The sequence below is a fragment of the Mesoplodon mirus genome, assembly GCF_964341445.2.
Source record: "Mesoplodon mirus genome assembly, chromosome: 8".
Taxonomy (NCBI): Eukaryota; Metazoa; Chordata; class Mammalia; order Artiodactyla; family Ziphiidae; genus Mesoplodon; species Mesoplodon mirus.
The window spans coordinates 68,328,363-68,341,513 of NC_138984.1; the positions used below are offsets into that span (position 1 = coordinate 68,328,363).

General features: G+C 39.4%; 1 protein-coding gene across 1 annotated transcript in view; it reads right to left on the reverse strand.

Annotated features, from left to right (window-relative positions):
• NEB (nebulin) overlaps nucleotides 1–13,151 on the reverse strand; it is a 264,486-nt gene that overhangs the window by 128,856 nt on the left and 122,479 nt on the right. The window contains exons 51-63 of the mRNA XM_082630423.1: nucleotides 12,512–12,619; nucleotides 11,861–12,172; nucleotides 10,689–10,892; nucleotides 10,310–10,414; nucleotides 10,114–10,221; nucleotides 8,748–9,059; nucleotides 8,255–8,458; nucleotides 7,665–7,769; nucleotides 4,528–4,635; nucleotides 2,576–2,887; nucleotides 1,920–2,123; nucleotides 1,541–1,645; nucleotides 1,345–1,452 (exon numbers count right to left, since the gene is read on the reverse strand). Of these exons, the coding sequence (XP_082486549.1) occupies nucleotides 1,345–1,452; nucleotides 1,541–1,645; nucleotides 1,920–2,123; nucleotides 2,576–2,887; nucleotides 4,528–4,635; nucleotides 7,665–7,769; nucleotides 8,255–8,458; nucleotides 8,748–9,059; nucleotides 10,114–10,221; nucleotides 10,310–10,414; nucleotides 10,689–10,892; nucleotides 11,861–12,172; nucleotides 12,512–12,619 (2,295 nt within the window). The remainder of the gene's footprint in view (nucleotides 1–1,344; nucleotides 1,453–1,540; nucleotides 1,646–1,919; nucleotides 2,124–2,575; nucleotides 2,888–4,527; nucleotides 4,636–7,664; nucleotides 7,770–8,254; nucleotides 8,459–8,747; nucleotides 9,060–10,113; nucleotides 10,222–10,309; nucleotides 10,415–10,688; nucleotides 10,893–11,860; nucleotides 12,173–12,511; nucleotides 12,620–13,151) is intronic.

Here is a 13,151-nt window from a genome sequence, read left to right on the forward strand (position 1 = left end):
TGGACCTAGAGTAGGTCATACAGAGTGAAGTGAGTCAGAAAGAGAAAAACAAATACCATATGCTAACACACATATATGGAATGTAAAAAAAAAAAAAGTGGTTATGAAGAACCTAGGGGCAGGATAGGAATAAAGACGCAGACGTAGAAAATGGACTTGAGGACACAGGGAGGGGAAGGGTAAGCTGGGACAAAGTGAGAGAGTAGCATTGACATATTTACACTACCAAATGCAAAACCGATAGCTAGTGGGAAGCAGCCACATAGCACAGGGAGATCAGCTCGGTGCTTTGTGACCACCTAGAGGGGTGCGATAGGTAGGGTGGAAGGGAGACGCAAGAGGGAGGAGATATGGCGATATATCTATATGTATAGCTGATTCACTTTGTTATAAAGCAGAAAGTAAAACACCATTGTAAAGCAATTAGACTCCAATAAAGATGTTAAAAAAGTAAATAAATAAAAAGCAAAAAAAAGGAAATAAAAACTAAGACATTATTCTGCCATTCAGTGATAACTGCTGATGAAAATGGCTTTTTGTGTGTGTGTGTGTCAGAAAGAGAGAGAGAGAGAGAATAAAATTAGGAATCATAGTGTATATGGGTTTGTGCCTGCTCCTTTCAGTTATTATATAAGCATTTTCCTGTGTCATTATATATTACCTACAAACATGAATTTTAATGACAGCAGGTATTCCATTATATTGGTATATATTAATACTTTTAACCATTCTGTGATCGTTGAACGTTTATTTTTAAAGTATGACAGTTACTTCCCATATTTTGGATATAAAGGGAAAATATGCTTTTGACTTCATAGACAAAAGAAATAGAAGGACAAACATTTCTAGAAATGTGAGCAAACCCATATTTTGAAATAAGTAAATATCTGCAGCCAATCACAGGATGCAGAGATAAACACATGGTGAGCGTGGATGGTTGGACTTTAAATAGAATAATGTGTCCCATTCCTTCAGCCCTTGTAGGTTCATTGGTTTACAGGGAAAGAATGGGCTGGGCTTGGAAGGGATCCTATGATGAGCTCAATTGTATATAAGTACACATGATGTGGAAAAGCCAAAAGGCTGTGTGAGCTATAGTCAAGTAGCCAGTGCTTTTGTTCAGCAGGGAATAGACAGTACTTTGAAATGTATGTTGCTGTGGACTCAGTCATACCTAGAAGTTAACCTTTATGTTGAGAGTTTTATTACCATTATTTTAAACTATTACAAAAAACTGTTAGCTAGAACCTTAACTTCATAGCTTACTTGCTCTACTACATATCTTTGAGAGAGAAAGAAATCTTTGAGCCAAAGCTGAGCAAAGAACTCTACAGGTGCACTTACTTCACTTGCAATGTCTCTGGAGGCCTTGGCCGCCCTGATGGGAATGGCGTCTATCCGCATATCATAGCCTTTCTTCTTGGCTTCTTCTAGGCCAAGTTTATAGTGTTTCTGAAATAGACATAAATCATCGTAAGCTTGATCTATAAAGCGCAGTGCAAGAAAAAAATATATCATGCACCATGAATATATTGCTTACCTCACTGAAATTTATTTGGTTTTGTTTAGCTTGTAAAACTTCAGGGGTGTCTGGCATAATGTGGACAGTGGTTTTATCTTTATCCCAAGCTTCTGTATAGAGATGCTGAAAGAAACAAAAAAAAGGATGTGACAAGTACAGGCCAGTTATGAATCTGGTTCTTAATGAGAGTAAAGAGAGTCCATTCTGTGCGTCAGTACTTGTGACACCTTTACGTCTAGGTATCTCATATCAGTAAGAAGCACAACACTTACTTAAAAACCACTTCAATACCAAGCAAAATAATTGAATGTGATTTTTCTTTTATCAAGACAGATTTCCGTGTTTACATACACACATACAAAAATTGATACCCTGCTCAAGTAAAATAAAGACTTACATGGTTCATGGTAATAGCGTTGTTTTTTGCCAAAACCATTGGGATGGAGTCCATAAGGATGGAAAATGTGAATTTATCTGGGTGCTGACGGTAAACGTGGTCACTCAGAATCTGGGTAGCTCTCTTGTTCCTCTCATTCTCAAGAGAGCCACTAGGTAACCAGCCAATGCCTTTGAGCCACTGAAGGTCGGCCTTGTACAAATTCTGAAATTGTAAGTGATAAACCACTAAACATAAGCATAATGGTATGCCTTAAAGAAATAAAAAGCTGAATTGTAATACATTATATTATATATATATTTCAATGCTTGAATTCTTGAGAAATTTAAACATTTTGCTACGTCTTGTGAATCCACAAAATATTCAGATTAGAAACCTATTTTGAAAAACATTTTAAACAGAACATAAAGAACGACCCAACTCTACTAGATCAATAATCTAGAGGTTTCCATCAAAGCAATCAGTGCTTTGCTGATTCTTTCTTTTTGGAAATAATGATGCTCTTAGATGTCTGTGTGACTGGATAGAGAGTGGGCATTAGTCCAGGGAGGTAGAAATCAGTTGTATAAACTCAACTCCCCTCATTTTGGGGGAAATTTTATACTTAGGAAATTAGACATGGTGTTTTGTTGGCCAAAGGAAAATCTTATACTCACATCACTCTGGAGGTCATAGGCTTGTCGAGCATGGGTGACGTCACTCTGGTCAGGCAGGCAGGTCCACTGGTGGAGGTAGTTCTTGTAGTCCACGTCACTGACCAAGGTCTGGCACTTCTTGGCCTGCACCATCCCCAGCATGTCCACTGGGCTGCTGAACTTGGTCTTCCACTTCTCAAAGTCCTTCTTGTACTCCCGGTCACTCTGGATCTTGGCCACATGCATGGACCACATCATCTTAGGGTCATCTTTCACATCCCGGGCTCCAACGTGATGGCCAAGCTGCTTGCGGTAACCAACTTTGTATTTGTACTGAGATGAAAATGCACAAATTAGATTTTGATTATAAGCCGATAGAGGTCACAAGCCTGTACAAAATCATCTTGCTTATATCACTGTTGTACGTTGACTTTTGCTAATAAGCACTAACTCAAGGCAATATCCCACCTTTCCCCTAGAAGCTTATAGAGGTAATAAAATAGATGGAATTCATCTAATTGTAGTGTACACCCCAAATCACCTATGGCCTGGTAACAAGGAATAGTTCCGGGGGCAGCAAATGCACACAGTGGAGAGGCCATGTGGACCAAGGGACTGGGAGAAATGGGTTAGGCACTAAAAGTACATCAGAAAAGAGATGCACTTGGGGACAAGATGTGTTTAATAAGTAGTAAAATGAGTGCCTGGTTCCTTTGAGGATGAAGTCAAGGTCAAGGACTACTTGCAGTAGCAACAGAAGAGAATTTCCTGTTTCATAATGGATTCAGGCATTCAGTGGTGGTGGCAAATTTTGGCATCATTTTGGAAACTGGTTATACTAGGGAAGCTGACCTAGCAGCCCAGTTGCTTAGAGCATGCTCCTAATAAAGTCATGGGTTCTCATCTCTCATGGACCAACAGTGTTGTTATTATTCCATGTCCAAAGACATTGTCCTGGAATCCGAGCCAATTATCCAAAATACATGCTTCTAGTCTCAAAGATAACTGAGTGAGAAAGGATAAACGAGTCAGCAGAGGCAATATAGTACAGTGGGAAGGAATGAGGTTGCCCAGAGTTTCAACTCCATCACCTACTAAGAGTTTGATTTTAGACAAGTTGCTTAAGCAACCCATAAAACAGGGATAATCACAATCTTACATCCTAGGGTAATTATGAAAAATAAGTGACATAATGCATATAACATTCTTAGCACAGATTTCTCAACACTTCTTGGTTATTATTATTTTGTTATATATTATTATTGGCATAAATCCATTTGTAGAAAAGGTACAACATACGTAAACTAAAGTGAGTCACTAATATGATCCTCCAAAATAAAGGGCAGCGTATTACCATATTCCCAAATAGTGGGTCTTGATTTTTAGAGCAGTGGTCTGTTCCTCAAGAATTCCCTGAGGTACCAGGAAAGGATGATGGTTTTATTCTGGGAGTTACAAGCCACAAGCCAGGAGCTAGTGTTAAGGGTGCAAGTTTGGGCTAGTCTGGCACTGATCAACTGCCTTCTTTTCATGATCTTACAAGGGTGAAGTGTAATGGCAAGTGTCATATGCATTTTTTGAATACTGGATATTAAAATGCTATATAAAGCTAGGCCCTGAATCTCACGGGGAGAACTTAAGTTTATGAGTCACACTGTCTATAAGCACTGTGGCAATTTTTATATAAGCATCTCCAAGCCTGCAGCTACACTCTTAATGAATTCCACATGAATGGATCTTTCTCTATTCTTGGTGGATCAGCTTTCACTGAAGATACTGTGACTTAGTGGTTATAAAACTTTTTTGTAAACATCAAATTTTTCATTTCCCTCAAAACTAGGTTTTTGAAAAACCCTACACAAATACATCAGGATATATTTCCAAAGGGCCAGGGAAGTTCTTTTAGAAGACTTAGTTCAGTGAAAATGTCACCTCAGACTGACCACATACTAGGAGTAAAACTGACAACTCACATCACTGATGATGTCCCTGGAGGCCTTGGCTGCCACGATCGGGATGGCATCACTTCGCAAGTCATAGCCTTTCTTCTTTGCTTCTTCATTGGCGAGTTTATACAGACTCTAAATTTGGGCAAAAAAAAAAAAAAAAATCAGTTACATGTTGACATTCATATCCAAAAATGACAGAGGACTAAAATAATTCACCAAGTTCTACACAGGTAGGTGCCTGTAATAATGTCACTTTTGAGAGTTCTAAGCTTTCTGCGGTTTTGGCTGAAGTTGAGACTTAAACATGATACCTATATGGAATATGGCACCTTTGTTTTTTTATTTTAAAACTTATGTTACATTAACCATATACAGATATTATTCATGGTTTTAAAACTTTTAGTTATAACAATGAATCAGTTTTGGAAAGAACTGGAAAAATTAAGCTGAAACTCATGGGCCTAAGGTGGCAAAATGTGGACAGGAGGGAAACTCATTTGATCCACATTTATTCTGCACTGACTCTGTGCCATGACTGTGCTTGGTACTTGGGAAACAAAGATGAATATGAGGCCTCTCCCATCTTCAAGGTTTCTGGGAGAACTGATGGAAAGACTGATAACCTGCGGAACAAGCTGCCAAAAAGTCAGACCATGAAAGGTGCTTTAACCGTATTATTAAGAACGAACTCCACGGGACTTCCCTGGTGACGCAGTGGACAAGACTCCACGGTCCCAATGCAGGGGGCCTGGGTTTGATCCCTTGTCAGGGGACTAGATCCCACATGCATGGTGCAACTAAGAGTTTGCATGCCACAGCTGAGGAGCCTGAATGCTGCAACTAAGAAGCCGGAGAGCTGCAACTAAGGAGCCCTGGAGCCACAGCTGGGGAGCCTGACTGCCACAACTAAGGAGCCCACGAGCCATGGCTGGGGAGCCCACCTGTCACAACTAGGACCCCACGCAACCAAATAGATACATAAATAAATATTTTTAAAAAAGATTCAATGTTTAAAAAAAGAAGAACGAGCTCTAGGAAGGAGAAATTTATTCTGAATTGAAAATCAGGAAGTTTCCTCAGAGGGCATGACCTTGGCATTGGACCCTGAGTGATAAATATGGTTTCAATAGACTGAGATGGTGGCCAAGGGCAGAGGAACTTCCATGAATCAAAGTACGGGGGAGTGAAAGTGCAGGGGCGTGAAGCGGGGTTGGGTGGGGGGAGTGTCAGAGGAAGTGGCAGGACAGGACTGACAAGAAACAGGAATCGGGCTGTGAAGGCCTGGTGCTAAGATAACTTTGTCCTTAATTCTATAGGAAAAGGGAAGCCAACAACAATCTTTGAGGAAGAGTGACATCGTCAAATTTGCATTCTATCTTCCTATGCTAAACGAGAAAGAAACATGATAGAACTGAACTAAGCTGATAGAGAAAAGTCAGAGAAAGCAGACCAGGCAGGTTAGGCAATCGGTTCAGGCATTCTTCCTGGGCCTCTTCAAACCAAGGGCAACATACAACATCTCTGAGCTTTTGCAGCAAAGACAGAGTTGACAGTTCCAGAAATGCTGAGTGGCTAGTTACAGGGACCCTTTGTCTCTTAAAATATCTGTTCATATAGCACACGCTTTCCTGTAACACTATGGGACCTATAGTGCAGGTTTAGTTGAAAATTCACTTATTTTTGATTTGAGAGTGGGACTTGACAATTTTAGTTTGGGGTGGCAATTAAGAGCTAGTTATATAAGCATTAAAATTACAGTCTGCACCCCTGAAAAATAAAATGACTTAAGGTGGTGGCTAATCAATTTAAATTCTCTCAGTTATATTAAGCAGAAGAGTAACATGCTATTGATTTATGCTGTCAAAGAAACAATATTTTCCTTGCTGGTAGCACAAAGCTGGAAGAAATAACTGATACATCATCTGACAGAATCTTAGAGTCACAAAAATCTCCACAGACTTAAACCAATAGGCTCATTCTAAGAAAAAAATGCAGAGAGATAAATGTCAATCTTTGAACTGAGATTTAAGTTGCCAAATGTATAACTACAAGATAGAGGAAACCTAGTTTAAGCCCATGTAAGTTGTCTTAGGGTTTTGGTTGACCCCAAGTCCCACGCACACCAGCAGTGACATAGCCCCAAGGAGCCCCAAGGCACAGAGTGCAGATATGGAGGGTAAATGTCCAGAAGAGGAAATGCAATGTCGACTGTACGCTACACTAGTCATTCCTCACTCGCAGGATTTTGTTTGGTTCTGAGAGTCACATTCTAGCAGGGATGTCATGTGAGGAATGCCCAGGAGCTTGGGATGTTTGGATTATAAAGAGAACCTGGGGTGAAGTGGCAGCGGAGGCACATAGTGCCTATGGAGTTTGCACAGTTTGGTTCTGCATGGTCTTGGAGGATTATGTGGGTCTACAGAGAGAAACCATTGACCCAATACATGAGAACCATCTTCTAAAGGTACTTTCCAGAACAAATAGGTTGATTTATGAGATTTATAAGCACCTCGTCACTGAGAACACTTAAGCAAAGCAGGATGACGACTTATTGGGCGGGGACTCCTGCACTAGAGGAGACTGACCTCTCAGCCTAAACATCTGTGCTTCTGATATGGGGGCACACGGCTCTATGCTCACAGAAAGTGAACAGGAAATGGGCTTGCTAATATATTTATATATTGACAGATCCTCTCTGTCTCTGTCTGTCTGTCGCTCAGTGTTATTTGATTGTACTGTGATTTTAATCCTTGACTTAAATCTTGTACATTAAAAATCTTAAATTTTGACCCTAAAGTACAATTTAGGAAAAATAAGTCATATGTGCAAAATACATTTAGCACAGCCATGTAGCATAAGGAGGAGATAAACGTATTTTGGTCTATTGCTAATTTCTTAAATTAATAAAAGAGGAAGGTCTAGTTAATCTTCTGGTTGCTGCTTAAATCATTCATTCTTATAATTTGCACTTCCAAAATGATAAATATGTGTTACTTGAAGACTGATGTTTAGGTAAGTGAGAAATGAAAGAGTTGGTATTCCCACGGAGCAAGAAAAGACATTCTTTACAAAGCTGTCATTTAGTATTACATCACCATGGAATGGGTTAACTGAAATATGAAACACCACGCAAATGTCATAGAATTAGCATCTGCTCCCACCTCACTGTAGTTGATTTGGTTCTTTCTTGCCAGCGTAATTTCTGGTGTGTCTGGTGTGATGTGGATCTGGGTCTTGTCTTTGTCCCAGGCTTCTGTGTATAAACGCTAGCAAGGAAAATATAAAATGTCATCAGGAAAAAACTTCAGTGTACTGTTAATCGAAACTTCAAGGCCACAAGAACTTTATAAAGAGAAATAACAAAAGGTTAATGTATTTTATACACATTATGTATTTTACACATATCTTCAAGTAAAGTAAGCAGTTCATAGTAGAACAGATATGTATGAGTGCCTTCTGATACTCTGAATTGTATGTTAACAAAAGGAAATTTAGAATATCTTTTATGCAGAGATGATTTTCCATAAAAATGTACCATTTTATCAAAACCATGAAATAACTACTGAAGTAAATGTTAAAATATAAATGACATAGACATTAGGTAGACAGATATGGATAGATATAGATAGATAGACCGACAGATATCTTTTGTTGCTCACTGCTCTATTTCTTTCCTCTCCTGATCATGCTTCTTTTCCTTTGGTTTAGCTTTAGGAGTCCTACCTTGGTTCTCTGAACTCTGAAGCCTCACCTTGTTCATAGTGATGGCGTTGTTCTTGGCCAACACTTGTTCCAGAGAATCAGTCACACTGGTAAACCTGAATTTGTCTGGAGGCTGGCGATAGATTTTATCACTCAAAATTTCAGTTGCCTTTTTGCAGTTTTCCACATCCAAAGAGCCAATGGGAACCCAACCGATGCCTCTCAGCCATTGGAGATCTGACTTGTACATATTCTGTTGATACAAATAGCCAATAAATATTTATCTCTGGTTTGGGAAAACATTTTCATCAAAAGGATATGAAATAAAGTAAGAACACTCTTGAAAACGTAGTTTGGTGGACAGGCAGGGTATCAGACAATATTCCTTTTCGGTCTGGAGGGTTTGACATTTAACACTCACAGGAAAAGAAGAAATGTCATGCCCCACTTGCAGGGGCTGGTGAGTTTGGTGCCACTTATCCAAGGGGTGTTAATTCACTGATTTCCCACCTTTGCACGTCATCATGATCCTCAGTACTCACGTCGCTCTGGAGGTCATAGGCGTGCCGAGCGTGCATGACATCACTCTGGTCAGGCAGGCAGGTCCACTGGTGCAGGTAGTTCTTGTAGTCTACGTCACTGACCAAAGTCTGGCACTTCTTGGCCAGCACCACCCCCAGCATGTCCACTGGGCTGCTGAACTTGGTCTTCCACTTCTCAAAGTCCTTCTTGTACTCCCGGTCACTCTGGATCTTGGCCACACGCATGGACCACATCATCTTGGGGTCGTCACGTATCGCTCGGGCACCAATGTGATGGCCAAGCTGCTTACGATAATCTTCTTTGTATTTGAACTAGAAGAAGAAAAATACTGATAGTCACCTAGTATAACTTTTAGTATACAATGATTAGTAGGCTCAGATTTTCCTATTCATTAAAAATATGTTTCCCCCCGAATATATAAATAATATGTGAGACTGCATCTTGTAAACCATTTAGAAAATAAAGCTTGTATATGTATACAGAAAAGAAAATAAAAATTAAGACATTATTCTGCCATTCAGTGATAACTGCTGATGAAAACAGCTTTTTGTGGGTGTGGGTGTGTGGGTGTGTGTGTGAGAGAGAGAGAGAAAGAATAAAATTAGGAGTCATACTGTATATGGGTTTGTGCCTGCTCATTTCAGTTATTAAATAAGCATTTTCCTGTGTCATTATATATTACCTACAAACATGAATTTTAGTGACAGCAGGTATTCCATTATATTGGTATATATTAATACTTTTAACCATTCTGTGATCGTTGAACGTTTATTTTTAAAGTATGACAGTTACTTCCCATATTTTGGATATAAAGGGAAAATATGCTTTTGACTTCACAGACAAAAGAAATAGAAGGACAAACATTTCTAGAAATGTGAGCAAACCCATATTTTGAAAGAGGTAAATATCTGCAGCCAATCACAGGATGAAGAGATAAACACATGGTGCGCATGGATCGTTGGACTTTAAATAGAATAATGTGTCCCATTTCTTCAGCCCTTGCAGGTTCACTGGTTTACAGGGAATGAATGGGCTGCGTTTGGAAGGGATCCTATGATGAGCTCAATTGTATATAAGTACACATAATGTGGAAAAGCCAAAAGGCTGTGTGAGCTATAGTCAAGTAGCCAGTGCTTTTGTTCAGCAGGGAATAGACAGTACTTTGAAATGTATGTTGCTGTGGACTCAGTCATACCTAGAAGTTAACCTTTATGTTGAGAGTTTTATTACCATTATTTTAAACTATTACAAAAAACTGTTAGCTAGAACCTTAACTTCATAGCTTACTTGCTCTACTACATATCTTTGAGAGAGAAAGAAATCTTTGAGCCAAAGCTGAGCAAAGAACTCTACAGGTGCACTTACTTCACTTGCAATGTCTCTGGAGGCCTTGGCCGCCCTGATGGGAATGGCGTCTATCCGCATATCATAGCCTTTCTTCTTGGCTTCTTCTAGGCCAAGTTTATAGTGTTTCTGAAATAGACATAAATCATCGTAAGCTTGATCTATAAAGCGCAGTGCAAGAAAAAAATATATCATGCACCATGAATATATTGCTTACCTCACTGAAATTTATTTGGTTTTGTTTAGCTTGTAAAACTTCAGGGGTGTCTGGCATAATGTGGACAGTGGTTTTATCTTTATCCCAAGCTTCTGTATAGAGATGCTGAAAGAAACAAAAAAAGGATGTGAGTAGTATAGGCCCGTGATGAATCTGGTTCTTAATGAGGGTAAATAGAGTCTGCTCTGTGCGTCAGTACTTGTGACACCTTTACGTCTAGGTATCTCATATCAGTAAGAAGCACAACACTTACTTAAAAACCACTTCAATACCAAGCAAAATAATTGAATGTGATTTTTCTTTTATCAAGACAGATTTCAGTGTTTACATACACACATACAAAAATTGATACCCTGCTCAAGTAAAAAAAAGGACTTACGTGGTTCATGGTAATAGCGTTGTTTTTTGCCAAAACCATTGGGATGGAGTCCATAAGGATGGAAAATGTGAATTTATCTGGGTGCTGACGGTAAACGTGGTCACTCAGAATCTGGGTAGCTCTCTTGTTCCTCTCATTCTCAAGAGAGCCACTAGGTAACCAGCCAATGCCTTTGAGCCACTGAAGGTCGGCCTTGTACAAATTCTGAAATTGTAAGTGATAAACCACTAAACATAAGCATAATGGTATGCCTTAAAGAAATAAAAAGCTGAATTATAATACATTATATTATATATATATTTCAATGCTTGGATTCTTGGGAAATGTAAACATTTTGCTACGTCTTGTGAATCCACAAAATATTCAGATTAGAAACCTATTTTGAAAAACATTTTATTTATTTATTTTTTACATCTTTATTGGAGTATAATTGCTTTACAATGGTGTGTTAGTTTCTGCTTTATAAGAAAGTGAATCAGTAAAAGTATGAGATTAGAACACTCCCTAACACCATACACAAAAATAAGCTCAAAATGGATTAAAGACCTAAATGTAGGGCCAGAAACTATCAAACTCTTAGAGGAAAACATAGGCAGAACACTCTATGACATAAAACACAGCAAGATCTTTTTTGACCCACCTCCTAGAGAAATGGAAATAAAAACAAAAATAAACACATGGGACCTAATGAAACTTCAAAGCTTTTGCACAGCAAAGGAAACCATAAACAAGACCAAAAGACAACCCTCAACATGGGAGAAAATATTTGCAAATGAAGCAACTGACAAAGGATTAACGTCCAAAATTTATAAGCAGCTCATCCACCTCAATAACAAAAAAGCAAACAACCCAATCCAAAAATGGGCAGAAGACCTAAATAGACATTTCTCCAAAGAAGATGAAAAACATTTTAAACAGAACATAGAGAACGACCCAACTCTACTTGATCAATAATCTAGAGGTTTCCATCAAAGCAATCAGTGCTTTTCTGGTTCTTTCTTTTTGGAAATAATGATGTTCTCAGATGTCTGTGTGACTGGATAGAGAGTGGGCATTAGTCCAGGGAGGTAGAACTCACTTCTGTAAACTCAACTCCCCTCATTTTGGGGAACTTTGATACTTAGGTAAGCAGACATGGTGTTTTGTTGGCCAAAGGAAAATCTTATACTCACATCACTCTGGAGGTCATAGGCTCGTCGAGCATGGGTGACATCAGTCTGGTCAGGCAGGCAGGTCCACTGGTGAAGGTAGTTCTTGTAGTCTATGTCACTGACCAAGGCCTGGCACTTCTTGGCCTGCACCACCCCCAGCATGTCCACTGGGCTGCTGAACTTGGTCTTCCACTTCTCAAAGTCCTTCTTATACTCCCGGTCACTCTGGATCTTGGCCACATGCATGGACCACATCATCTTGGGGTCATCTTTGATGTCCCGGGCTCCAATGTGGTGGCCAAGCTGCTTGCGAAAAGCTTCCTTGTACTTGTACTAAAGGAAAAAAAAAGAAATCATGTCTTATTCTTTTTAAGATTAACTTATATTACTATCTTTGTGGCAAATTACAGAGAACATATATTCCAAATATCAAAAAGGGTAGAGAGCCACAGATTTAAGGTGTTTTTGGTAGGAAAGATTAAAGGCTAAATCCTACAAATTCCATACATAATAAATGCATCCTTGAACTTATCCTCATCTCACACTGCATCCCTGGGATCATTTCACTATGTTTTGTTACTTGGAGGACTCTGTTCAATTTAAAATTAAATTGAGACTGCTTTGAAGTGAAAATTGCAATCCCATCAATACAAACAAGGGAGAAAGTCTTACTTCGCTGGCAATTTCTCGGGATGCTTTTGCTGCTTTGAGTGGTATGGCATCAACGGGAAGATCGTAACCTTTTTTCTTCAGCTCCTCATAACCCATTCGGTAGAGTTTCTGTTAAGAGATGAAAATCACTTTGAAAAAAGCTATTTTCCATAAACATCTGCACCATAATGAATCCAAAGTGTTAATTTTTTTTTTTTTTTGCAGTACGCGGGCCTCTCACCGTTGTGGCCTCTCCTGCTGCAGAGCACAGGCTCCGGATGCTCAGGCTCAGCGGCCATGGCTCACGGGCCTAGCCGCTCCGCGGCATGTGGGATCTTCCCAGACCGGGGCATGAACCCGTGTCCCCTGCATCGGCAGGCGGATTCTCAACCACTGCGCCACCAGGGAAGCCCCAAAGTGCTAAATATTTTAAGAGCTCATGAGGATAGTACAATATGTGCTCTAGGATACTCAAATGTAATTGGATATTATGCTCACTGATTGCTGATGATCCTGTTTTAAACTTGAAAGCTCTTCAATTACTTAGATCAATAAAATTAAATGTCAGCTCTTCCCAAATACTTACGAGAATGAGACAGACAGAAGTAAGTTGGTAGAGAAATGAAATGATCATTTAGGGGCTGTTTTCCAATTAACTTTG